This window comes from Pelodiscus sinensis, chromosome 28, assembly GCF_052426305.1.
Source record: "Pelodiscus sinensis isolate ZL-2025 chromosome 28, ASM5242630v1, whole genome shotgun sequence".
Classification (NCBI taxonomy): Eukaryota; Metazoa; Chordata; order Testudines; family Trionychidae; genus Pelodiscus; species Pelodiscus sinensis.
In genome coordinates, this window is record NC_143079.1 from 12,298,535 (window position 1) to 12,324,780 (window position 26,246).

At 54.3% G+C, this 26,246-nt stretch overlaps 1 protein-coding gene and 1 non-coding gene across 3 annotated transcripts; both read left to right on the top strand.

Annotated features, from left to right (window-relative positions):
* The first annotated feature begins 1,098 nt into the window (after window positions 1–1,098).
* On the top strand, window positions 1,099–24,721 carry USP39 (ubiquitin specific peptidase 39). 2 transcript variants are annotated; one of them, XM_075910782.2, is made up of 13 exons: window positions 1,099–1,515; window positions 1,998–2,067; window positions 3,347–3,441; window positions 4,574–4,710; window positions 5,939–6,091; window positions 6,933–7,158; window positions 14,091–14,168; window positions 15,041–15,108; window positions 17,741–17,929; window positions 18,986–19,128; window positions 19,865–20,000; window positions 20,438–20,524; window positions 22,598–24,325. In XM_075910782.2, exons 1-13 carry the CDS (start codon window positions 1,290–1,292, stop codon window positions 22,607–22,609), a joined length of 1,620 nt encoding a protein of 539 aa, XP_075766897.1. In that variant the 5' UTR covers window positions 1,099–1,289; the 3' UTR covers window positions 22,610–24,325. The 2 variants fall into 2 exon arrangements, with proteins under 2 accessions (XP_075766897.1, XP_075766896.1); XM_075910781.2 differs by having other exon boundaries at window positions 1,113–1,515; window positions 24,271–24,721.
* Window positions 11,721–11,856, top strand: LOC112547059 (small nucleolar RNA SNORA66). Its single transcript, XR_003090805.3, has one exon. It is a non-coding gene; the product is annotated as a small nucleolar RNA SNORA66 (small nucleolar RNA).
* Window positions 24,722–26,246: the final 1,525 nt, after the last annotated feature.

Sequence of the window (26,246 nt, forward strand, 5' to 3'; positions counted from 1 at the left end):
CAGCAGCTGGTGCACCCGCTGCATCGGGAGCAGATGTCCCTCCGCCCCAGAGCCCGTCTACACTCAGCGCTGTGCTCCGGCAGGCACTGCCCGGAGAGGTTCTCTGGGGGGCACCTCCCCAAGAGGCAGCAGCTGGGTCCCCAGGATCCCTCCGGCCACATGCTCTCTGTGCCGCGAGGGTGGCTTGAGCAGGCCGCTGGGTGGAGGAACATGGGGGCTGTGTCTAGACTGGCCACTGTTTCCGCAAAAGCAGCTGCTTTTCTGGAAAAACTTGCCAGCTGTCTACACTGGCTGCTTGAATTTCCGCAAAAGCAGGGACGCTCTCGTGTAAGATTGTCACTGCTTTTGCGGAAATACTACGCTGCTCCCATTCGGGCAAAAGTCTTTTTCCGGAAAACTTTTGCGCAAAAGGGCCAGCGTAGACAGCAGAGATTTATTTTCCGCAAAAAAAGCCCCGATTGCGAAAATGGCGCGTCTAGATTGGCCACGGACTCTTTTCCGCAAAAAGTGCTTTTGCGGAAAAGCATTCTGCCAATCTAGACGTGCTTTTCCGAAAATGCTTTTAACGGAAAACTTTTCCGTTAAAAGCATTTCCGGAAAATCATACCAGTGTAGACGTAGCCGGGGAGTTTTTACGCCCCTGCTGGAAGCAGTTAAACCGGTTTAGTTCTCTGGTGTAGACAAGGCCTGGTTCAGAGGCTCTGGGTATTGGGAAAGTCGCAGGGTCCCTAAAGCCGATTTGAGGGACCAGGCGGGGGAGGCGCAGACACGTGTCCGGGTGGCCCAGCTGCTGCTGGTGGGAGCCAAGCTGGGGAGCCCCCCAGGGCCGGGAACCCAGCTCGCAGCAACTGCTCCATCACGGGACTCCGGGAGCTGGGGCTTGCGGGGCCGGGCGGGCTGCAGGGATGGGACCCAGGGCAGGGCGAGGCGCAGCAGCACAGACCGCAGCCGCCCCCGCCCCCCCCCCCCCCCCGGGGAGCAGAGCCAGGCCGCACAGCTCCCAGCGCCAATGAGCGCGCTATCAAGGGGGACTGTCTCTTTAAATGCTAACTCCGGGAATGGCGGCGGTCGGCTCATCTCGCAAACGCTGGTCGGAGAGCAACCAACGCGCATGCGGAAAGGGGCGGGTAGCGTCTGACGATAGGACTGCGCAGGCGCCAAATTGATCCTCGCGCCTTCCTCTGGTCGTCTGTGCGCACGCGCCTCTCAATGCACATGCGCCACTGGGCGGTGCGCGCGCATGCGTGTGCGGCCGCGCGTGCGCAGTGCCGGTTGGGTCGCGGCCCGGGATGTCCAGCCGGGCGAAGCGGGAGCGGGAGCGGGAGGCCCGCGCGTCCACGCGGAGCTCGGCCTCGGGCCGCAGCAAGCGGGAGTCCGCGGGGTCGCGCAGCTCGTCCCGAGCGAAGCGCGAGGCGGAGCCCGAGCGGGTCCGGGTCAAGCGCGAGCCCGAGGACGGGCCGCCCCGGGTCAAGCGGGAGCGCGAGGCCGAGGAGGAGCCGGAGCCGGAACCGCCAGGTGGGGGGGGCGGGGGGGTCGGGGGGGTCCTGGTCTGTAGTTGGGGGGGGCTGGGGGCGGGGCAGGGGAGGGCTGGGGAGGGTTTTGGTCTGTAGTTGGGGGGGGGGGGCTGGGGGCGGGGTGGGGGGGCTGGGGAGGGTCCTGGTCTGTAGTTGGGGGGGGGGGCTGGGAAGGGTCCTGGTCTGTAGTTGGGGGGGGCTGGGGGCGGGGCAGGAGGGCTGGGGAGGGTTTTGGTCTGTAGTTGGGGGGGGGGGAGGCTCGGGGGGGGGGGCTGGGGAGGGTCCTGGTCTGTAGTTGGGGGGGCTGGGGGCGGGGGGGGGGTTGGGGAGGGTCCTGGTCTGTAGTTGGGAGGGGGGGCTGGAGCTGGGCCAGGTGAGCCAGGGGCTGCGTTGCTTTCACGCAGGCACAACTTCAGGCAAACGGCTAATTCCTCTGCCCGGCAGTTGATGCTTATCCATGTGGTGTGTGTGTGTTTGTTCCAGTGAGGTACGGCCGATTCGACCCCGAGGACCGGCGCAGCAGACACTGCCCGTACCTGGACACTATTAACAGGTCAGCAGAGACAAAGCACAGGGTCCTAATACGTCCGTGTCTGTGAGAGTGGCTGGTACCCACGAAGAACCCCAAGCGTTCTCTGGATTAGCAGTCTCAGCTGGTGCTACAGGGCTGGAGGGAGCTGCAGCTGCAAAGGTCGAGCAATGCCAGCCGGAGGGGCAGGACTGGAATAGCAAGGGATGCTGGATGGGTTGAGCTGCAGTTCTGATTTTTAAATTGATGTGGGATCTTAGTTCCTGTGAGAGCCCAGAAATGGGGAAAGGGGATCCCTCATATTTGAGGTATAGCCTGCCAGCACTGTGGCATGGATCAGCCCTGATCAGTTTTCTGTTGACCTTGGTTCTCATGGACTCTGTCAGGTTTATGAGAAGGTAGGACTGGCGGGGACCTTCTAGGTCAGGGGTTGGCAACCTACTGCACTTATGGCATGCAGCGGAAGCTCCGCTCCCTCCACCCTACATGTATGGCGGTCACATGTTGGGCGGCAGCTGCTCTGGTGGCCTGGCCGGGGCCAGAGCCAGAGGGCACGTGTGAGACAGTGACAGCCCCTTTGGCCACTGCCAGGGTGGGGGTTGATCCTGCCAGGGTGGAGCCTTCCTTCCTGTGGCATGCCAGAGCCCCCCAGAGAGCTGGAACAGCCCATTGACCGTAAGTAGCAAGCATCACCCAGTAAGGGTGATGTTAACCATTCACATCCCTGTTTTGAATAGGAGTTTAATAGTTGGGCTTTATTGGTTTATGTTGATGTGCATGTGCACGTGCTAGGTTGGCTTTTGTTTTTAAACTGCCCAGCTGGTGGCCTTTTCTAAGCTTTTAAAAGATTTTAAGTAAGAAGTATTATTTTTTGCATTTCATAGGAATACTTATAATTATTTTAAAATTTTTATTTTAATGATAATTTTATTGTTTTAGTTGCTTTATAAGTGACAAACGGATGTAGGGTGTATATTTTGGGTTTCTCTTTTTATGTTTACCTTTTTTATGTTTAATATTAAACGTTGTGGAAAAAAAAATGAAACCATGAAAGCATCACAAGAAAAGCTGGAGCGGAGCCCTGGGCAGGAGACCAAGCAGGGTGCATGGTGGAGAGAGCCCCTCCTCCCCTCCCAGGAGAGTGGCGTGGCCCAGGGCAAGAGGGTTAAATCTTGGCACGCTGCTTCAGAAGGGTTGCTGCCCCTGTTCCAGGTCATAGAGTCCAGACCCTACTTCCGTAGGCAATATTAGCTTGTCTGTTTCATGGTCGTTCTGCTAACTCGCTATTAACCTGCCATTTCAGGAGCGTTCTGGACTTTGACTTTGAGAAGCTGTGCTCCATCTCGCTCTCGCATATAAATGTCTATGCTTGTCTGGTGTGTGGGAAGTACTTCCAGGGTGAGTGCATTCCCGTAGACCTGCCTCTGCAGCAGCAGAAGCACTGAACTGGGCTCTGAACACTTGGGGGGCACTTAGAAGGACATTCAATTTATCTTAAGTGAGAATTTGCCTTTTCCTGTGGGCCCTGAATTTCTAAAGCTATTTTCCATTCAAATTATTGTCAGAATATCGAAGAACCTTTTCTTAGCCATTACTGTGGCTTGTGCAAGGGTTATAGCAAATGTGCGTGACTGGCGTGGATGTATTGCTCATCTGAACGTGTGATTAGCTCATGCCCCTGCTGTTCTGTGGTTCCTTCTTTGCAAAGTCCCCTTGCAATCAACAGGGCCTGTGTCTTATTTCATTTTAGTGACGCCATGTGGGGTTCAAAAGAAAGTAGCATGGTAAATAACTGAATGTTAGAAACTAATGATCAGTGGGAAGTGACAGGTCTCCCATTTTAATAGTAGTAGAAATCCTGCGACTGGATCCCGGGGTTCTCGAAGCTAAATCCCAGCCTGGATTGTGGAAAGCTACCTCTGAGATGTTTGAAGATTCATCTTCCATCAATGTACCAACCCCTCTCCCAAAAATAATTCCATTTCCCCCTCAAGGACTGTTCTCTGCTGTTAGATGCTCAGAGAATTCTAGCTTATTCCTTCTGAATAGCAATGCAAGTGGGGCATGGAAGTAGCTGAGATTCTGCCCTGGATTGCAGCTTGCCTTGCTCCGTAAAGCACCTCACCCCCCCATGATGTAATGTAACAGTTTTCCCACCATCCTCTGTCACCTCCTGTTGCTTTGAACTTGTCTATTTGTTCCTGCCTCCAAGGGGCTGAGCAAGCTTTCTCTAGAGCCCGGCCAGCCTCTCTGGGGCGGGGATGAATGGAGGGAGGTGTCGCTAGCAGTGAAGTATGCTGCATCTCTGGAGCGGAGATAACATTCAAACAGCTCCTGCAGCCAGAAGACAGCATTTGTGTCTCAATAATTCATGCAGTTTCCAGAGGAGGACAAAGCCAGCCCCTGCTCTGGCCAGCCCTCCACAGTCGTGGCAGTGCAATAGAAGCGCCGGTAGCCTAGTCTGCGCTGACTCACTGGCTTCTCCGCTGCGCTCCCTGTCCCTGACCTGCCTGTCTTGCCCCTTCCACAGGCCGAGGGCTGAAGTCACACGCTTACATTCACAGCGTGCAGTTCAGCCACCACGTCTTTCTGAACCTCCACACCCTCAAGTTCTACTGTCTGCCAGATAACTACGAGATCATCGACTCCTCGCTGGAGGACATCACGGTCAGTGGGGTGTGGCTGGGGGGGCAGGGTGGCTCCCTCCCGTATCACTGCAGAGCGTATGAATGTGCTTTTCCAGGGGACAGCATGGTTTGTACTGGCATGACCGGCTGCTGGTTGTGCCATGCAGTCCAGACACACACTGGCCCGTTGCTCTCCGGGGGTCAGGGCAGACTTGCTCAGACCAGAAGAGCTGGTGGAATTGTTCCTGTAACTCACTGCAGGGAGGCCTGGTGGGACATCTTGAAAAGGGAAGTCATCATTTATTTAGACTTTCTTGTATGGAGATACTGATGAACCGCACGAGTCCCTGTGCCATACAGGGGATGTAGCAAGAGCTTTTCAGTGTTGGGTACGTGTCTTTTCATGCCAGGCACTAGTGATGTCCTCCGGATGCTTGGAGCCCAGAGACCTTTACTTCAGTTACAGGGAAGAGCTTGCATCCTCACACTGAATCTTAAAAATACATACTTTCTCACTCTAGTTTTGCATTTCCCTTGCTTGGCCAGTGAAAGCCAATGGAATCTGTCTTCCCACCCCATCATCCGTTTCCCTATGGCTGTGGGTGCCCCAGTGTTGGCGTTGTGAATGTGCTGGGGGGTACTTTGCTTAAAAGCTAGTTCCAGTGACATGTAGAAAAAAATAGGAAACTCTCTTCTGTTGGTCATACCTCAAAAACCTTGTTTCAGACTCTTAATTCTGATCACTTTGAAGTGTGAGCAGCGTTTGAGGGATGTGCTAGTTGGAATGAGCTTTCCACGCAGCGAATCTGGCCTGGAACGTGGTACTGACAGTCAGGTCCACAAGCTGATGTAAAAACGCTTTCAGCCTGAGGCCCGAGGGCCGCATATGGCCCTTTGGGGTTCTGTGTGTGGCCTGCCAGACATTTGGTTGCCCATGATTCCACGGGTGGCCGATTGCACAGTTTTTTCCTACTAGTATTACTGAAGCGATGCTGACTTGCAGCCAGGGCGCGTGCCATGGGGTGCGCGCTGATTACACGCAGCTTTGACTGTGAGAGCCGTGCTCTCCCTTGGCATTCAGATTGCCGCTGTGGTCCAGTCGGCGCCCCCCGCAAACTCCAGGTGCACAGGTGCAGTTAGCAGAGCTACCCTGTCCTTGTGGCCCACTGTGAGAAAGGAGGCCCCTCATGCAGCCCACTCACCAGCCTGGGTTGCCATCGCTGCTCTTCATTCCAGCAATGACTTCCAGCGTTGCCTTTCTCTTCCAGTACGTGTTGAAGCCCACTTTCACCAAGCAGCAAATTGCTAATCTGGACAAGCAAGCCAAACTGTCTCGGGCGTACGATGGCACCACCTACCTGCCTGGCATTGTGGGGCTGAACAACATCAAGGCCAATGACTATGCCAATGCGGTGCTCCAGGTACAGTAGCTGTCGTCATGCTCTCTGTGGGGAGACCCGTAAAGAGAGGCAGACTGTGTGCACCCCCACCCCCTGGGCGCTCTACGTCTCAGACCCCACCCTCCTTCAGGACGAGCCGAGTGATATGGCCGTGTTTCTTGGCTCAAGGTGGACTACTCATTGCACGGTGGGATTTGTAGTGTCTGTGGTCAAGAGGAGTGACTGCAGCTTGCTCCATTGCAGGGCAGTTGGGCTCTTTCTCCAGGTTGGCCAAAATCTGATGAGATTTAAAACCTTCATTTAGTAATTGCCAGGGAGTTCCCACACGCAGAGCAAACTTAATGTGGGCCACTACCGTGGCTGAGTGGAAGTGTGTTTTGCCAGTGTGGCCACTGGCATGGTGCCATGCTTTTGAGAATAATTGCTGGGGGAGGTTTCTTCCCTTTTAACGTTGCTGTATGATCACAGATGCTGGAAATGATACATTATTCCTGAAACAAAATATGGCCGAAAAGATCAGCAGCATCCTGTTATCTGTGTGTATTCTCCAAAGGTGAATCTAGATCCCTGTCTGTAGAGCCAGACTGTTACATTGTCTTGCATGAGAATTTGAATCTCTGCAGATTTTCTCTACCCCTTACCCTCGTGTCCTGTGGGGGGAATATCAGGAGTATGAAAGGAAATCCTCTCCATGTTTCCACAGTCAGTTTGCTGGCTCCCACTTACTCAGTCCTCATTTGCTTGGAATCAGACGAGGCTGGAGGCTGAGTGCTTTTGGTTGGGAGAGTTCTGGGCCTGCTGCTGAGGGGCTTGCGGGGCTGAGTGAGCTCTTTGCCACTGACCTCTCGATGTCTGTGCCCAGGCCCTGTCTAACGTCCCACCTCTGCGGAACTACTTCCTGGAGGAGGAGAACTACAAGAACATCAAGCGCCCGCCAGGGGACATCATGTTCCTGCTCGTGCAGAGGTTTGGAGAGCTGATGAGGAAGCTGTGGAACCCCCGTAATTTCAAGGCTCATGTCTCTCCCCATGAAATGCTGCAGGCCGTAGTCCTTTGCAGCAAGAAAACCTTCCAGATCACCAAGCAAGGTGAGACCATGGGGAGATCTTTAGCAGGCCCTTCTCCTCCAGCCTAGAGCAGTGGTTTGCAGCTTTGTGTATTATCTGCAGCATGACTCTGCCAATGGGGAAGCTGAGGTCCTGGTTGGGCTGTGTTTGTCCCCGGGCTGGGATCAAATTAGTACTAGATCAGTGGACCTATGATGGACTAGAGAGCTCATTTCTTCCACAGCTCTAGGGATGAAAAAGGCTTTTTACCACTTTCAGGTTGCTCTTCCTGCCAGGTATAAAACATTTGTTCCTAGCCCGCAAGGTCTGTGAAGCAATGGGCTTTACATTACATTTGGATTTTCTCTTTGGATTTCCTTCGCTTGGATTCTAATGTGAGTCTATCCTGAGCAGGAAATTAACATTCAGTGCCACCCGAACGCTGAGCAGCCCCCTCTGTGATGCCCACAGCCCCAGGGTACATACATGTACTGCACTAGGATCTAAGCCCTGGACCGGTCATCTGAAGTGTAGTACGGACAGAGCAAAGTGATGAACCCTGCCCACAAAGACCTTACAAATGAGTGTGAGGAAGGAGACAGGAGGTGGCTACAGACAGACAGGGAAGCATGATAAAACACTGAAGAAAAAATCTTAAATGAACCAAACTGTTCCTTAGAGTCTTTATGGACAGTAATTGCATGCTCTGATAATATGAATGTAGCAGTAGGGGTGTATGGCTGACCAGGATAGTGATAGTCACTATGAAATGCTAATGGAGATTAGAGAGCTATAAAAAACTCAATGGGAGATTTCAACTGTCTCTATATTGACTGGGTATGTGATGCAGAGAGAAAGTCTCTTGACACCAGGAATGGCTGTTTCTTGGAGCAGCTGGTTCTGGAACCCACAAGAGGAGAGGCAGTTTTTGATGTAGTCCTAAATGGAGCATGGAATCTGGTCCAATAGGTGAATATAGCTGGACTGCTTAGAAATAATGACCATAATATAATAAAAATTGAATATCCCCGAGGTGGAAAAAACACCTCAGCAGCCCAGCACTGGTATTTAATTTCAGAAAGGGGAACTACACAACAAATGAGGAGGTTAGTTAAACAGAAATTAAAAGATATAATGCCAAAAGTAAAATCCCTGCAAGCTGCATGGACATTTTTCAAAGACACCATAATAGAGGTTCAACTTGAACGTATACCCCAAATTAAAAAATACATTAAGAGAACCAAAAAAGTGCCCCCATTGTTTAACAACCAAGTAAAAGAAGCAGGGAGAGATAAAAAGGCATAATTTTAAAAGTGGAAGTTAAATCCGAGTGAGGAAAATAGAAAGGAGCATAAACTCTGTCAAATGAAGTGTAAAAATACAATAAGAAAAGCCAAAAGGGAATTTGAAGAACAATTAGCCAAAACCTCAAAAAGTAATAGCAAAATGTTTTAAAGTCCAGTAGAAGCAGGAAGCTGCTAAGCAACCAGTGGGGCCCTTGGACAATTGCAATGCTAAAGGGCAATAAGGTCATTGCAGAGAAACTAAATGAAATCTTTGCGTCAGTTTTCACTGCTGAGGGTGTCAGGGAGATCCCCAAACCTGAGCCATTCTTTTTAGGTGACAAATCTGAAGAATTGTCCCGGACTGAGGGGTCATCAATTTGTTCCAAGACCTCCTTTAAACTAAACAGTAACAAGTCCCCAGGACCAGGTGGCATCCACCCGAGAGTTCTGAAAGAACGTCCAAGGGAAATTGCGGAAGTAGAAACTGTGATTTATAAGCTGTCCTTTAAATCAGCTTCTGTACCCAATGACTGGAAGATAGCTAATGTGACACCAATATTTAAACGGGCTCTAGAGGCGTTCCTGGCAACTACAGACAGGTAAGTTTAACATCAGTACCAGGCAAATTAGTTGAAACTATAATAAAGAACAGAATTGGCAGACACATAGAAGAAAAGTAACAGAGAGGTAGCCAGGTTAGTCTGATCATGGTAAAACAAAAAAAGCAGTCATGTAGCACGTTAAAGACTAACAAGATGGTTTATTAGGTGATGAGCTTTCGTGGGGCAGACCCGCTTCTTCAGATCATACTCTGAAAGTGAATTGGCATGACTGTTATATAACAAAAGGGATACAATGAAGAAGTAAACAAATTATACGATAAAAAATCAGCTACAGAAGGTGGGGGCGAGGGAATGAGGACCAGACAAGGAAGCAGGAAATTGCTTATTGTCAGAGTCAATTAAGTAGCTAATCTTGAGTACTATGAATATCAAAAGGTGAGGAGGCTGTCTTAGTAATGTGGAAGGTAATTACCATCTAAATTAAGGTCCATTCCCAGCGTGTCGAATTTTAGTATAAATAAAAGTTCTGAAGTCTCTCTCTGTAATCTGGTGTTAAAGTCTCTTTGAAGTAAGGTGCATGTTTTCAGGTCTTTAAGGGAATGGCCAGCTTGATTAAAATGTTGGCTAACAGGTTTTCTGTATGGAGATGTCTGATGTCTGATTTGTGAGAATTGATTCTCTGGTGAAGTGACTGACCAGTTTGTCCAATATACATCGCAGAGGGACATTGCTGGCACAGGGTGGCATATATCGCATTGGTGGACATACAGGAATATGAGCCCTTAATCATATAACTGACACGGTTAAGTCCAGTGATGGTGTCTCCAGAGTAAATATGTGGACAAAGCTGGCAACGGGGTTTGTTGCAAAGGAAAGTTCCAGGGTTAGTTTTAATGTGGTATGTCCTGTGGTTGTTAGTAAGAATCTTCCTGAGGTTAGGTGGTTGTCTATAGGAGAGTATAGGTTTGTCACCCAGAGCCTCTCGGAGTGTAGCATTCCAGTATAGGTTGTAGGTTATTGGAAGGGTTTGAGCTGGGGGCTATAGGTGATGACAAGTGGTGTCCTATTGTTGATTTCCTTGGGCCTATCTAGGAGTAGCTGGTTTCTGGGTATTCATCTGGCCTTTTCAATCTGTTTTTTAACTTTCCCCAGTGGGTAATTGAGTTTTACGAATGCTTGGTAGAGATCTTAAAGTTTCCGGTCTCTGTCAGTGGGATTGGAGCAGATGCGGTTGTGTCGAAGGGCTTGGCTACAGATGATGGATCGTATGGTCCGTCCTGGATGGAAGCTGGAGGCATGTAAATAGGCATAGCAGTTAGTGGGCTTCCTGTAGAGAGTGGTACTGATTTTGCCTTCAGTGACTTGTGCTGCATGGTCTAGGCTGAGATTGATGGTGGGATGCAGGTTGTTAAAATCTCGGTGGAATTCGGCCAGTGTTTTTTGGCCATGGGTGCAAATGATAAAGACGTCATTGATGTAGCGTAAGTAAAGGAGGGGTGATGGGGACAGGAGTTGAACAAATGTAATTTTGGAGGGAAAAGTCAACATGGTTCTCTAAAGGGAAATGATGTCTTACTAATCTACTAGAGTTCTTTGAAGGCTTCATCAAGCATGTGGACAAGAGAGATCCAGTGGATACAGTGTACTTAGATTTCCAGAAGGCCTTTGACAAGGTCCCTCACCAAAGGCTCTTAAGTAAAGTAAGTTGTCATGGGATAAGAGGGAAAGTCCTTTCATGGACTGATAACTGGTTAAAAGACAGGAACCAAAGGGTAGGAATAAACAGTCAGTTTTCAGACTGGAGAGAGGTAACTAATGGTGTCCCACAGGGGTCAGTAGTGGAACTAATCCTCTTCAACATATTTATCTGGAGAAAGGGCTAAACAGAGAGGTGGCAACATTTGCAGATGATACAAAACTGCTCAAGATAGTTAACACCAGAGCAGACTCTGAAGAGCTTCAACAGGATCTCACAAAACTAGGTAACTGGGCAACAAAATGGCAAATGAATTTTAATGTTGATAAATGCAGAGTGACTGCATATTAGAAAACATCATCCCAACTAGACGTACAAAATGGTGGGGGCTAAATTAGCTGTTACCACTCAGAATGATCTTGAAGTCACTGTGGATAGTTCTCTGAAAACATCCATTCAGTGTGCAGCGGCCGTCAAAAAACAATGTTGGGAACCATTAAAAAGGGACAAAAACAGACACTATCTTATTGCCTCTGTATAAATCCATGATATACCAACATCTTGAATACTGTGTGCAGACATGGTCACCTCATCTCAAAGACATCTTAACATTGGAAAAAGTTCAGAAAAGGGCAACAAAAATGATTAAGAGTTGGAGCGGCTGCCATATGAAGAGAGATTAAAAAGACCAGGATTTTGCAGCTTAGAAAAGAGGAGACCAAGGGGGGATATGATAGAGGTTTATAAAATCATGACAGGTGTGGAGAAAGTGAATAAGGAAAAGTTATTTACTTGGTCCTCTAACATAAGAACTAGAGCTTACCAAATTAAATGAATAGGTAGTAGGTTTAAAATAAAAAGTATTTCTTCACACAATGTAGTCAACCTGTGGAACTCCTTGCAGGAGGATGTTATGAAGACCAGGACTTTAACAGGGTTAAAAAAAAACTAGATAAATTCATGGAGGATTGGTCCACCAGTGGACCTTAGCTAGGCTGGGCAGGAGTGGTGTCCTTAGCCATGAAATGGATCATGATGGAATGGATCACTTGATGATTATCGCAAACTCGATCACTAGCTCTGCATGATGTTGCAGAAGCCAGGAAACAGGTTTGCTAAAGTAAATGTGGTAATAGAACCGTATTAGCCTTAGGTATCACATGACTAAGGCTGTTAATTCTGTACCATGACAAGACAACTGTTTTGCCAAACACTTCATATTTTTTTCAGATTTTGTGATCCACCTGGCTAAACTTTCACTAATGGCTGAGAAATTACTGCCTAGTTACAAATGAGATTTAAAAAAAGTCAAGGTTGCCATTTGGAAAACCCCCCTTAGATTGAAAGGTGTGACCCTGACTTGGATTGATGTTTCCCAGTATGTCGCAACGGTACAGTAGTTTAACTTCAGCTGTCATGAAACCTTAATACAAGAGTTGTCTGCTCTCAGCATGTTGGGCATTTCATTATTTAGCTTATATTTAGCAGCTGCTTGTGATGAGCAACTTCTCTCCGATTCACAGGGCTCAACAAATTGCTGTTTCTATTCGCCCGTGGCAAGTAGATTTCAGCCGGTCGCCCCGTTCAGTGGCGGTGCGCACATGCGCAATGCGGGTCATGCGCAGTGCAGGGCTGGCAAGTAGATTTTGCCGCTGTTTGTGAAGCCCTGCCGATTCAGGAAGTCTGTTATTTCCGCATGCACACTTCTGATCCTTATCTGCTTCGTTTTAACTATCCAATCTTCAGGTACTTACTGATTGCCTATTCTGCCTTCCTGTTTTTACCTTTGATTTTTTTCATAACCTCTGCTCCTTGTTTCCCGCCCCCCCCCTTTCCTTTTTTTCCTTTCCCCTTCTCCTCTATTTACTTTGGGTCTGCACCTCCTAAACTCAAAACTCCAGTCATCTGAAGAAGTGGGCTGTTCCCACAAAAGCTCATGATACCATCTACATGTTTTGTTCCTCTATAAAGTGTTACCAGACCAGTTTTTTTTTAAGTTACTTCACATTGCTAGTCAGGTGTTTGTAGCCTGATGTAGTGACTCTGGGTAGCATCTCTCCCCATTCTGCCACCCGAAGCCGGTCCACCCCGACTAGTCTGCCCCTTGCGAGCCTGAATTCTTGGCTTTTCTCACTTGCAGAGGACAAAAGGAATTTATCCACGCCTGACCTACACTTGACTTAAACCAGTTCACATTGACCTACAGTGTGCTCCTGCCCCCAAGGGCGACTTCCCACCTCTCCAAGAGGCATAGACCGTAGGCTGCTACAGTTAGGTCAGTGCAGCGTCTGTAGATGCTGTGTTCCTTACATCTGACTGTTCCAGCTCAAAGCCTGGAGTCCTGCCATGCCGGGCTGGCAGCAGGAGACACGCCAGTGCCCCACACTGGTATTTAATTACCATGGTGGCTCTGCATCGACATACCTTGAGTTCATGTTGTGCTGTAAACTTGCTCTCCGAGATGGCTGGAACTGGTCTCATGTAGAGGTAGCAGTAGCGCCAAGCTGTTTCTTGCCCTATGATTGTTAACACTGCGCTGTGAGGGAATTGAAAGAAAATGTGGGCTTGATTATGCTCCCGTTTAAATCGGTGCAGGGATGTGCCATGAACTTAAATGGAACAGGATTCGGCTCTTAAAGACTTGGCATTGGAAAAGGTTCAGAAAAAGGCAACAAAAATGCTGAGGGGTTTGGAATTGGTCCCATATGAAGAGCAATTAAAAAGATTGGGACTTTTCAGCTTAAAGAAGAGGAGACAAAGGGGGGATAGGATAGAGGTCTGTAAAATCATGACGGGTGTGGAGAAAGTGAATAAGGACAAGTTATTTACTTGTTCCCATAACATAAGAATTAGGGGCCACCAAATAAAATTAATAGGTAGCAGGTTTAAAACCAACAAAAAGTTTTTCTCCACGCAGTGCACAGTCAATCTGTGGAACTCCTTGCCGGAGTATGTTGTGAAGACTAGGTCTTTAACAGGGTTCAAAAAAGAACTAGATACATTCATGGAGGTTTGGTCCATCAACACTTATTAGCCAGCATGTGTAGGAATGGTGTCCCTGGCCTCTGTCGGGCTGGGAATGGATGACGGGGGGGATCACTTGAGGATTCCCTGCTCTGTTCACTGTCTCTGGGGCACCTGGCACTGACCACTGTGGGCAGAGAGGACACTGGACTGGATGGCCCTTTGGTCTGACCCAGTCTGGCCATTCTCTTGTTCTTAGCAGTGGGATAATATTGGGCAGCGGACACGGCGCACGAGGTGCCTTATAGAGCAGCAGTACAAAGTCAAACTGGTCAAGACTTAAACTTTTAATTGCAATTGCCATCATATGGGGCCGGGTAACGGGCTCCGTATAAACTCTCCGTTGTGGTTTCTCTATGGCTTTGTTGCTTTGACCTGTTTTCCTCAATGTCTCCTTGTCTTTAGGCGATGGCGTTGACTTCCTCTCCTGGTTTCTCAATGCCCTGCACTCGGCTCTTGGTGGGACGAAGAAGAAGAAAAAGAGTAAGTTGGGAAAACAGGGGTTTCTGGGCCTGTTCAGCCTGGCACGTGCTGCTTTGGGTTCTCTACCCAGGGAGCAATTTCCGTTTGCTTGCTAAAAATGAGAAAACAAAAATCAGCCCCTCAGCCAAGGCTCGCCCCCCCAAATCCCACCCGAAGACACTTGGTTTGTTTCAGAGGCAGGTGAGTGCTGTGAGCCGCCCCGTGCGTGTTTCAGACAGCAGCCGCCGGGTCCCAGGAGCAGGCGCCTGCCACGTAGCCCCAAGTCAGCTGGAATATTTACAGCTGTAAAGCATCCACCAGGAGCCAGGCTTTCAGAAATAAGACGACTTTAAAGTAACTGACCCAGGCAGGACAAATCTCGCCTGTGGTCAGAGTGGGATTTCTAGGCCTCTTTTTTTCTTCTGGACTTTGTATGCAACACGCACCTGCCGTGCCAGCCGACCGGAGTGCAGGCGTCCTCAGCTCGGCCTTTGGCCTTGTCTCTCCAGGCCAGGAGTCCTCCCACTTCAGATGGAGCTACTGAGCTCTTCCCCCTGGTTAAGCCACCTCCTGCCTGTGCAGATCCAGCTGCAGGCCCTGGAGCCCTGCTGATTTCAGCAGAGCAGCCGCTGTCTGGCAGCCCCATGCTCTCTCCATATTCTCTTCCTTTTTTGGCCAGTGCCATGTGCCAGGCACAGCAAGAGACCCTCAGCCACGTCCACAGTCTGTTCTCTGTGTGGCTCTCGCACATTTCCCACGCTCCTCTGGACGTGTCACTCGCAGGAGCTTCCTGACTTGGGAATTAGCACTGCCCGGCTTCCCAGGGGCTTCCAGACCAGAGCTGCTCTTGGCCACTGGTAACGATTCCTTGCTCTGGGTGTGTATTTCCACAGCCATTGTGACTGACGTGTTCCAGGGCTCCATGCGGATCTTCACCAAAAAGCTTCCACACCCTGACCTGGTGAGTCCCGCCCCGGGGTTTGTACCCATCCTTTACACATGGAAGGGCCTGGATCAGCAGATCCTGTGGGTTGCATTGGGGGCGGGGGCAGTGCTGCACATGCACATCCAGCGAGCCTGTTACTGGGTGTCACTGCTGTGGGAAATTCTAGTGGTGGCTGCACAGGCACTTGGAGGAGCCACGGTGAAGGCAGATCACCGCCCCGACGTCTGTTCTCCACGTGCCTGCGCTGCCCTTCGCGGAGCCAGAGAAAGAAGTAGGGAGTCTTCCTGACGGGACAGCCAAGGCAATTGTAATGCGGGGTCAGGGCAGACCTGCCACGCCTGCCCCCTGTCTTCATGCCCCCCCAGTTCGTGCACAGGGGGCGGAAGCTGCTTAGAGACACGAGAGAGACGGGGGGGTGAGGGAGAGACAGGCCGTTGTCCGCCGTAGGGCTCTGTAGTCCCTGGTTTGTAGTGTCTGGCAAAGTTCTCTGCCAGGCTGCCTTTGAAGGGGCCATGCAGGTGCCTTGGGGAGGGGACAGAGATCACCTGTTGCTGTGTGAACCGTGTGTGCCCACGGGGGATGGCACGTTGGTCTTCTGTCACTTGTCGGGGGAGTATGCTGGGAGCTCACTCGCTCACTGGTTCCCACAGTTGCTGTTGCGGCATTTTGTGCGTGGGATGAGATGCCACATGCTGTGCCAGGCACATGTAGGACCTGTGGCTCTGGAAAGGGGGGGCTGTGGGGAGCACTGACCCTAGCACTGGTACTGTGTCTGCTGGTTTTGCATGTAGTCACAGAGCCTGGTGCTGCTGTGTGTGGGGAGCTGGTTTCGGTGGTGGGGGGGTTGTTGGAAGGCCAGGAGAGTGGTCAGTGAAGAGAAACGTGGCGCTCTTGTACATAGCTGTGTGTAAGGCCACGCTGTAGACACTGATGCTGGGAGCTTTCCTGAGATAGCTGGCCACTGGGGGTTGTCGTGGCGTTGGTGGGATTTTGAGTGGGGTTAGGTCGCCTGTCCCGAAGATGAAAATCTCATCAGGGTGGATCGGGAATCTCATTGGCTTTGTGGGACATTTGTCTAGAAGGTCTGGATCAAGGTGGCCTGTGAAGCGGTTGGCATTCTGGGCGCAGGGGGTTCCTGTGGGGTTTGCGCACAGTGTGGCTGCTACGGGAGCATTGGTGGCAGGAATTGTAGATGTTGGAGGCAGGCCCTGATGTGGCCTTTGGGAGGCGACATCCGTGGGGTGCTGCGGGAAGTGATTAATGCTGCAGAGTGCCGGGAGACAGCTGGCCCGTTGTGTGGGGAGTGGTCTGAGGATGGTTTCTGAGAGTCCTGCTTCTCCGTCAGTAAGAGTGCCGTGGCCAGACAGGAAGAGCCTGCCCGCGTCCCCTCGTTTGTGTGCATCTTGGGGAGCACGCAGACGGCCCCGTGTCGGCCGTAGGATTCTCTTGGAGTTGTTTGGGTCGGGTTAGTGTTGCCACTAGATGGTGCCAAAACTTAACGCAGCTCTTGTAAGGTAGCCACACTGCAGTGTGTTGCATTGAAAGGGGCAGGAGGCACTTTCCTTCCTTAACAGCACAGGGAACTTTCCCACTTCTCCAGTACAGGTGTGGGATGTAACTGGTAAGCGTTCTGCCTGCCGGGTGATGCTTACCTGTAACCACTTAACCCGCGGCCTGGCTGGGCTAGAGCGACACCCCCACCCCCTGGATCCTGGTTAAGTGGTTCACTGATGAAATGGGATTTTACATCCGCAGTGGTATGTCCTTGCAGTGGTTCTCCGCTGGGCACTGCTCAGGCGCGTAGTAACAGTCCTTGCCCCTTACAAGCTTGCGGTCGAAGTAGACGACCCAGAGGCAGGTTTACTGCTGCAAGCTGGGAGGTTTCAGCCAGAAGACGTCACCCGCGGTTGTGACCACGCATGCCCTGAGAAGCCATGATGGAGACTGCTCGTACGACAGAGCGACACCTCAGGAACTGTTGGGCCACAAGCCCAGACTGCCGCTGTGGCTGTAGCTCCCTGCTTCAGAGCAAGCTGTGTAGCCTGCCGGAGTCACTACTGGGCTGCTAGAGCGAGAGCGCGCAGGCCCTCCTGAGACACCATGTCCCTTGAATTTGAGCCATTGGAAGAGACCATGAGCCATCGCTGCCCTCAGTGGTGCCTGTGCAGGTTAACTCAGGGCTGCGATTTCTGGTGTCTCCATCTCAGATCATGGGGCTCCTTACACTGGGGAGGTAGCGGTAACGGCAAGGCTGCAGCCCCCCCGTGGAGCTGGCTGCCGTGAGGTGAACACTTGATGCTGTGCAGCAGGCCGGATTTAGTGATGGGGCTGGTGGTGCATGATGTCCTAGCCCCTCCCCTGCTGCGAGTGAGGGGTCAGAACTGGAGTTATTCTGTGGAAATTGGTTCGCTTCCAAAGCTCCCCCTTGCCAAGGCCCTCATGCATCAAGGAAAGTCCTGCCGGGTCAGGGCCCGGGTATTGGGGTGCAGCGTAGCAGCAGGGCTGGGATGGCAGCGCAGCCTTAGAGAAAACTTGCACTAGCTGGGGGCAGCTCACGACATGCTCACTCTGGGCTCCATCTCCCCAAACATCTGTCCCGTGGGGCTCCGCTGGGCTAAGCCCAGTGCCTGTGTCCCACCTCCCTCAGCCAGCCGAGGAGAAGGAGCAGTTGCTGCACAATGATGAGTACCAGGAGACAATGGTGGAATCCACCTTCATGTACCTGACCCTGGACCTCCCCACGGCCCCACTGTACAAGGACGAGAAGGAGCAGCTGATCATCCCCCAGGTGCCGCTCTTCAACATCCTGGCCAAGTTCAATGGCATCACAGAGAAGGTAACTCTGCCCCTCCCAGCTCACTTGCTCTGCAGCCCTCCTGCCCCGGGGGGGCGCCCGTCCCTGTTGGACTCGCCTGCTCTGCAGCCCTCCTGCCCAGGGGGCGCCAGTCCCTGTTGGACTTGCCTGCTCCGCAGCCCTCCTGCCCCGGGGGGCGCCCGTCCCTGTTGGACTCGCCTGCTCTGCAGCCCTCCTGCCCAGGGGGCGCCAGTCCCTGTTGGACTTGCCTGCTCCGCAGCCCTCCTGCCCAGGGGGCGCCCGTCCCTGTTGGACTCGCCTGCTCTGCAGCCCTCCTGCCCCGGGGGGCGCCCGTCCCTGTTGGACTTGCCTGCTCTGCAGCCCTCCTGCCCCGGGGGGCGCCCGTCCCTGTTGGACTCGCCTGCTCTGCAGCCCTCCTGCCCCAGGGGGCGCCCGTCCCTGTTGGACTCGCCTGTTCTGCAGCCCTCCTGCCCCGGGGGGGCGCCCGTCCCTGTTGGACTCGCCTGTTCTGCAGCCCTCCTGCCCCGGGGGGGCGCCCGTCCCTGTTGGACTCGCCTGCTCTGCAGCCCTCCTGCCCCGGGGGGCGCCCGTCCCTGTTGGACTCGCCTGCTCCGCAGCCCTCCTGCCCCGGGGGGCGCCCGTCCCTGTTGGACTCGCCTGTTCTGCAGCCCTCCTGCCCCGGGGGGGCGCCCGTCCCTGTTGGACTCGCCTGCTCTGCAGCCCTCCTGCCCCGGGGGGGCGCCAGTCCCTGTTGGACTCGCCTGCTCTGTTGGCTGCATGTGTTTGAGACAGCAACAAATCCGCGAAGGCGCCTGGCAGACCCAGTGCGGCGCTGTGGGTGGCAGGGGGGTTGGGCGGATTGGGGGGTGGTGAGGCAGGGGGGCAGTGCTGGCAGAGCGTGGGGGTATGCTGGGGGGGTGCCATGGAGGTGGAGGCTGTGGGTCCCAGTGGGGCAGGGGACGGGGCCAGGGATGCTGGCGGGGTGGGAGGCAGGGCAGGGGGGCGGCACTGTGTGCTCTCCTCCCTGTGGGGTGCCTGTGCCCTGGCTGCTGAGGGCTGTCTCTGTCCTTGCCCCAGGAGTATAAAACCTACAAGGAGAATTTCCTCAAGCGCTTCCAGCTGACCAAGCTGCCTCCCTACCTCATCTTCTGCATCAAGAGGTTCACCAAGAACAACTTCTTTGTGGAGAAGAACCCGACCATTGTCAACTTCCCCATCACGTAGGTGCCGCCCGGCCCCGGCTGCAGCTCCCTCTGGGTGTCCTGCAGATCGCACGCTGCTGGGCTTTATTGGCCGGCTGCTCCCTGCTGCGCTGGGCCCGTTTGGCCGGAACTTGGGGACACACGGCCTGGCCAAGCGCCCTGTGTGCAGACCGGGCAGGCGTGTGCTGATACCAGGCAGCTGGGTGATGGAAGGACGGGCTGGAGGCTGAAGCGCCTCCCTGGGACTCCGCAGACCTGGGCTCAGTAACTGGCTCTGCCATAAGCTCCATGCGTGGCCCTGGGCATGTCCCTTCCCTGCTTTGCCTCAGTTTCCCCATCTGGAAATGGGGATGAGCCTTCCCTGCCTCCACGGGGTTGTGGGTGGCTGGCCTGTGGGCGAGGTGCTTGGGGGGCAGCGTGTTGTGTGTCAGCATGGAGATGGCTTCATCTATACTTTAGGGCGGGACTCCCAGTTGGAATGGGTGCTGGGCGGGGGCACGGCACGTCTGGTCATGACTAGTGGGGCTGTGGCATTTAGCGACTCCCTGGTCCGGTCTTTTCACTCGAGTGGTGAAGTGCCCTGTGCAGGCTGGTCTGGGCCAGAGTGCGTCCTGCTTGCTGGCTGCTCCAGCCCTGCGTAGCGACAGCCGGGGCATGTGGGGGCCGCTCTCTCCGCTGGCGAGGGAGCGCCGGCCCGGGGTCGTTGGCACGCAGCGCGCGGGCCCGCCTCTCAGTGCTGCTCTCCCTGCTGCAGGAACGTGGATCTGCGGGAGTACCTGTCGGAGGAAGTGCAGGCCGTGCACAAGAACACCACCTACGACCTTATCGCCAACATCGTGCACGACGGGAAACCTGCCGAGGGCTCCTACCGGATCCACGTGCTGCATCACGTGGGTGCCCGCCAGGCGGGGCTCGGTGTTCCCCAGCAGCGTGGGAGCGGCGTGCGGAACTCCCTGGGGGCGACCGCTCCCACCACGGGCCGTTCCCCCGGGCAGAGAATGGGTCCCGCTAGCTCGCTGCCCTCGCGGCTGCTGTAGCGGGGAGCCAGTTGGCCTCCCTCTTGGCGCTCCAGCCTGCCCAGCAGCTGAGGCAGCGCGTGGGGCTTGCCCCAGAAGCTCTGCTCCCTGAATAGCCCTTCAGGGGCGCTCCCCCTGCCCACGTGTTGGCCACGCAGAGCGCCAGCCGTGGGGCCTCGTTACCTTGTGCCCACGGGGTGATCGCTGGGGACGAGCCTGGTGCATGCTTTGCCGTTGCCATGGCACGGCCAGACAGAGTGTGTCAGGACCGGCCCACAGTAACGCCTGCCCCTTCCTCCTCCCCCTGGCAGGGCACAGGCAAGTGGTACGAGCTGCAGGACCTGCAGGTGACCGATATCCTGCCCCAGATGATAACACTCTCGGAAGCCTATATCCAGGTGAGTGCGCTGCCTGGTCCCCTGCGCGGGGCTCGTTCTGCGCCCGAGGGACCTGCCCAGGGCTCCCAGCTGGCAGCGCGGGGCCATGGCGCATTGCCTGGCTGTCTGCGCACCATGGCAGAGCTATTTCAAGAACACTTGCTTGTGCTGCAGCCGGCTTAGCACACTCTCCTCAGCCCAGGCTGTCTCCCAGCCCTGGGAAAGGAAGTGGTGGTCCCTGCGAGCGGAGGAGGGCTTGGTGTGCTGAGTCATTCCTCATCTCTGGGAGGTGTCGGGTGAGGGTGTGATTATGGGTTGAGTGTGACATGTTCCCACAAGTGCTAGTGGCTGCCACTCTGGGCCTCCAGCGCAGCCTGCCCAAGGCAGAGATCCGGCTCTGCTCAGGGGTGGGGCTGGAACCATGGGCTCTGTTCACAAGTGGGATACGTGATGGGTGATAAACATTTCAGTCACTGGCCACAGAGAGGCCTCCTGTGTGTCCTGAGGCAGGGAGCAGTAACGGAGGGGAAAGGGGGTGGTCACAGATGATCCCTTGGACCGAGATTCCGATACCCGCCTCTGGGGCTTCTCACCATCCTGTCCTGCTGGGCCAGATCTCCCGGTCACCCCCAGCCACGGCAGAGCTGAGGTCACCACCCCCCAATACAGACAGTGAACCTCTTCAGGTCTGAGGAGAAGGCAGTTTCAGGCCCAGCTTCCAGGAAGCCCACCCCCAAAGGGGATCTGAACCCCACTCAGGTGAGCCCCCTTTAACAATGAAAGAGGGTGCCCCCCAGGTAACAGCTGGTAGTAAATAGTGAGTTTGTGAAGCGCAAGCCATGGGATTTAACTGGTTGCGAGTGAGAGCAGGCAGAGCAAAGTAGATTACAAATTGAAAATCACAGAAACCAGGTCGCTGGTTCTCACTCTGAAAGCTCAGCACAGACTCCCCCTAAAACTGTTCCTATGTCAGCTCCAGGGCAGGTCTTTTCCCCCTGGGGTCTCTGGTTCATTTTCTTGGGAGTGACCTGCCAGCTACAGACAAAAGCCTGAAAACTTTGCATCTTAAATCGCCTCCTTTTTAGGCGGAAATTCTTGGTCTCTACATTCCACCCTTCCTTGGAAAATTACCTGACCAGAGCCTACCAGGTAGAGAGGTGGCATGAAATCCTAAGGCCAGCCAAAGGGGCTTTTACAGGTGATCACCCAGACTTCGAGGGAAACACCCTGGATGGCTTCATGTACACATTTAAACCCATCAACATTCCCTGCCCCATATTTCTGAGTGCATTCGAGAATGGTACGTGCCCCCCAATGAGCTGTGCAGACCCAGCGGACAGGCGTGCAGATTGACAGGTGACATGCGGTATTTTGTCCAAAGCACCTGTGAGTGACACGTGTGTGTCCATAAATCAGTTTCATAAAGCATGGGGGGGCGGTCCCAGGAGGTGCAGCCTGTATCCTAGTGCTGCTCATCTGTGCTGCTCCGAGGGTGGCAGGGCTGCCCAGTGATCAGGTCACTAGCCTGCGGTTCGAGCGCCTGGTTCAGTTCCGGGCTCCGCAGGCTCAGGACGACCACAGGGGTCAGACTGAGGGTCCATCCAGCCCAGCACCTTGTCTCCAATACTGGCCAATGCCAGGTGCTCCAGAGGGGAGTGCGGGGCCACACTGAGACTGCTCAGTCAGGGCAAACTGTAGAGTGGGGCAGACGATCGCCCTAACACTGAGATCCAGCAAGTCAGCAACAGAAGAGCTTCTCCAGTCCCTTCCTAGTTCCCCAGCAGCCAAACATACAGGATCCTTACAGCACCCCAGCTCTGGGGACTGCCCAGACAGCCAGGTCAGACAGGGTCCCTGGAAATCCATGTTCATTGATGGAACAGGATCCACCTCCTTCCTGCGTGCACACAGGCCGCTGGCTGCATTCGTCAGCACAAGGTAACTGTTCATGAAGCTGTTCCCAGACCGTTTGCTGCCAGCGCCCAAGAGCGGTGGCAGCAATGAAGCTCTTACACCCAGCCTTGGCCACGTCAGTATTGCCGTGGCTCTTTGAATCAATGGGCTTAGAAACACACCGGAACCATCTCTTTGCAGGTTCACACCTAAAGAGCCGTAAGGAAACTCCTACCATTCGGATTGCCTCCACTTCTCCAGAAGCCCGGCTTGTGCTTCAGTCTAGTCTGTCCGCGGGCCTAGTGACCACCAAGACCCCCAGCCTGCCTAGCGGTGCGCTAGCTTGCGGGCTGTCGGCCTGTGTCCCAGAGGGAATGACGAGAACAGGGCAGTGACCCATTCCCAGCGTCTGGCTGTCCAAGGCTTACGGACACCCTGAGCTAGTGGCTGTTGATGGGCCTGTCGCTCATTGGCGTGCCTCGCTCTTTTCTGCACCCGGGGGGAGCTGTCTTCATCTGTCACTTTAAAAAACTGAGTCAGTCCTGAGACGAACACAAATCTATGGAGTCTTGTGGGCTTGCGGGGGCCAGGGCCCACCTCCCAGACAGAAGCTTTGCAGGACAGTCCAGTCAATGCAGCTGGTGCCTCCTGGGCCCCGTTGCTCGTGGAAAGCTCCTTGCTGGGCCCAGCAGCCTGAGCAGCCCTTCCTGGCCATGGTGGCTGGCTGCTCTGTGGTAACTCCAGGAGCTAGCCGTGGAAATAGACACCAGGCGAATGGTCATTTCTCCAAGTACCAGAACGATACATGCTCACAAACAGCATCCACTTGACTCGGCAGCTTTCTGAAGACACCTCATGTGGCCCATTTGCTGCAGGAGTTGGTGCAGATGTAGAACAGCAGTTGCAACAGTGACCTGGACCAGCGACCTGCATCCCACACCAGTAACATCGGCCTTCCCAGCCTAGCGTGTTTCTCGCAGTCGGAGCATCTGCTGACTGGGTTGCCATGGCCAGGTCACTTCTGGAGCTTTTTTAAAAACGCCCCCCAGTGTTAGCTGCCCTCCAGCGCTCTGGCCCAGGGGCTGGGTTGAGCACTAAGGCACACGGCACGGTTGGCAGCTCTGTAATTTCGTATTTGAGTCCTCCGCATCTCGGTGAGATCTGGGGACTGAAACCCCCCCAAGCTGGCACCTCTTGGACAGCTCCTCAGCCGTCTCTCCTAAGAACCACTCATGACAGGTCTCCCCCACACCCTCTGCAGTGGAGATGGGTGCCACAGATTCATTTAGCTTCCCCACAGCGGCCTTGTTTTCCTCGAGTCTCAGCCTCCAACCCTGCTGGCTGTCGGGCAGGCTTCCTGCTTCGGAGGGATCGGGGGCTTGTTTGCTCTTAGCTCACTCGCTCTTGGTCTTTTCCATTTCTCTTGGCATCGCTTGAGTCATTTCATTCCAGTTTTTAAAGGGCGCTTTTTGCCTCTCTGCTGTTCAGCGCCAGGGGCAGCGTTTCGGTGCTCTTGTTGATTTCACTTTGGGGTACACGATTAGTTTGAACCTCAAATATGATGCTTTTACATTGTCTTGATTCAGACATTTCACCCTTATGCCTGTTTCTTTTCATTTCTGTCTAACGAGCTTCCTCCTTTCTGTGTGGTTCCCCTTGCTGAAGTTAAATGCTACTGCACGGGTCCGGGGGGGGTTCTCTGGTAAGTACGGGGTATCCCCACATTACAGATGGGGAAACTGAGGAACAGAAGGGCCTTGCCCGAGATCACTGCGAGTCCGTGTTAAGTCAGAGTCTGGCTCCTGGCTGCCGTCCTGAGCACGGTCGAGGGGGGGAGTGAACCCTAGAGTGACTGGCTTCCTTTCTCTTGGCAGATCTGGAAGAGGCGGGACGATGACGAGACCAACCAGCAGGGGGCATGAGACAAGAGCGAGGCACCAGGACCGTTTGGGGAGGTGTCGCTCCCAGCTGGATGGCGCGTCCCCCGCTGCCTGGTGCGATGCGCAGCCTGTGCCCACCGGATCCTCTGCCGGGCTCTGCGGGGACGGGGAATCACCCGGAGCCTGCCAGCTGCTCTCTGGCAGCACACGGACCCCAGCAGGCCTTGGCCTGTTTGCTGGGCAGAGGAAGCCGGTCCTGCCTGTCGCTAGCAGCTGTCTGTCCGGAAAGCTCTCCAGGGACCCTGGTCTGTCCCGAGGTCCCAGCCCAGCTGGCTGGACACTGAGCAGGCCCGGCCTGGCCACAGAGACTAGCGAGGCCTCTCTCCTTGGGCCAGTCCTGCTTCTGCGTGGGCATTAAAGGAGCTGGGGCCTGTTTTTTATTCCACTGGCCTGGCCTTATTGCTTCTGAAGTCCCCTTGGTTCTGTTGGCCGCCTCCTGTCCTCTCCAGCTGCGGCCCCGTGTGCTGCCCTGCTGGGGGGGCAAGGCAGGAGGGAAGGCTCCCTGTCCGGGGGCAGAGAAGCTGCCAGGGCTGTTCCACGGCCCCCCTCAGCTGGGCCATACCCTCTTTTTCTGCGCCAGACATGGCCCCTTTTCCCAGAGTCCTCCCCTCCCCTCCTATTTTCCTAAGGAGCCAGCAGGGCCACCAGCCTCCTATTTGAAACCCATGAGACTTGGGGGGCTGGGCTTACCCCCCACCTCTCTCAGCTGCCAGCCCTGGCTCTCTGCAGCAGAGAAGAGTGCTCCCACGCGAGGGGGGGCAATGGGGGAGGGCTGGCTGTGATGGAAACTGTCAGGCCAAGGTGTTGTAGCTCCCTGCAGCCTCCGGTTCACACTTGGCCGGAGGGGAAGCAGCACGGCAGCAGCTGATGGTGGGAGACAAGGGGAAGCGGGTCACTGTGGCTAAGCTGAGAGTCAGGGAGCTGACAGCTGTGTGAAACCCCAGGCACGTAACCCCCTCCCTCCCTGCTCCATGGCCTGCCTGCAGGACGCAGCTCGAGGGTGGGGCTCCCTCAGGAGGGCAGTCCGAGGGTGGCTACCCCCCCAGCCGCTGTGTGTCTGGCCGGCCCTCCTGCCTGGCCTCTCCTTGGTATTTGTGCCTGGGATCCCTGGGCGTGGAACCCCTTGGGCAGGATGCGTTCCAGCTGACCAGGGGTGGTGGCAGTCAGCGTTAGAACTGCCCGTCCTGTGCTTAAGCCAGGCATTCCTGCCCCCCCCGCCAGCCTGTTGTGCTATAATCTCCCCCCCCCCCCCCCCCCCGCCAGCCTGTTGTGCTATAATCTCTCCCCCCCCCCCCCCCCCCGTGCCCTTTCCCTGCTGTCCCCACGTTGGTTACACTGGTTTCAAAAGGGCTTGAGGGCACTATTCTGAGGCAGTGTGACCTAGTGGATGGAGCACTCAACTGGGACCCAAGACTTGGGTTTGAGCCACAGTTCTGCTGCTGACCTGCAGGGTGACCTCGGGCAAGTCCCTGCCTGAGCCTCAGTTTCCCCATCTTTAAAACAGGCTGATGGCACTGACCTCCCTGCAGCACTTTGCCAGGCGCCCAGCGGCGACGGTTAGTGCTGTACACTAAGACACAGGCTGCCAGAGCCAGGTTGCTGCACGCCTCCGTCTAGAGCAGCTGTTTGGACGGATGCGGACCCGAGAGCTGGCGGGCCGATTCCTGTAACCCCGCATGCTCCCAGTCACTGGGCACTAAATCCCACAGGCCGCCCCAAAGTAAGGAAGAGCATCGCTTTAAATTCCCACCTTGGCTTGTGCTGGTTCAGCCTCCCTGCCAAGCATTGGACACTAGGTGATTTAGGAGCCTGCATCCTGCTTTCATAAGTGATTTATGCTCTTGGGGGGATCAGACATTTAATGGGAAGCAGCTAAAGATGCAGATAGGCCGGGGCAGTTTCTGTTGTTC

Coding starts and splice junctions, on each gene's coding strand:
- USP39 (XM_075910781.2), top strand. CDS start 1,290: ATGTCCAGCCGGGCGAAGCGGGAGCGGGAGCGGGAGGCCCGCGCGTCC. Junction 15,109..17,740: donor AGCTTCCACACCCTGACCTG/GTGAGTCCCGCC, acceptor CACCTCCCTCAG/CCAGCCGAGGAGAAGGAGCA. Junction 17,930..18,985: donor TCAATGGCATCACAGAGAAG/GTAACTCTGCCC, acceptor TCCTTGCCCCAG/GAGTATAAAACCTACAAGGA.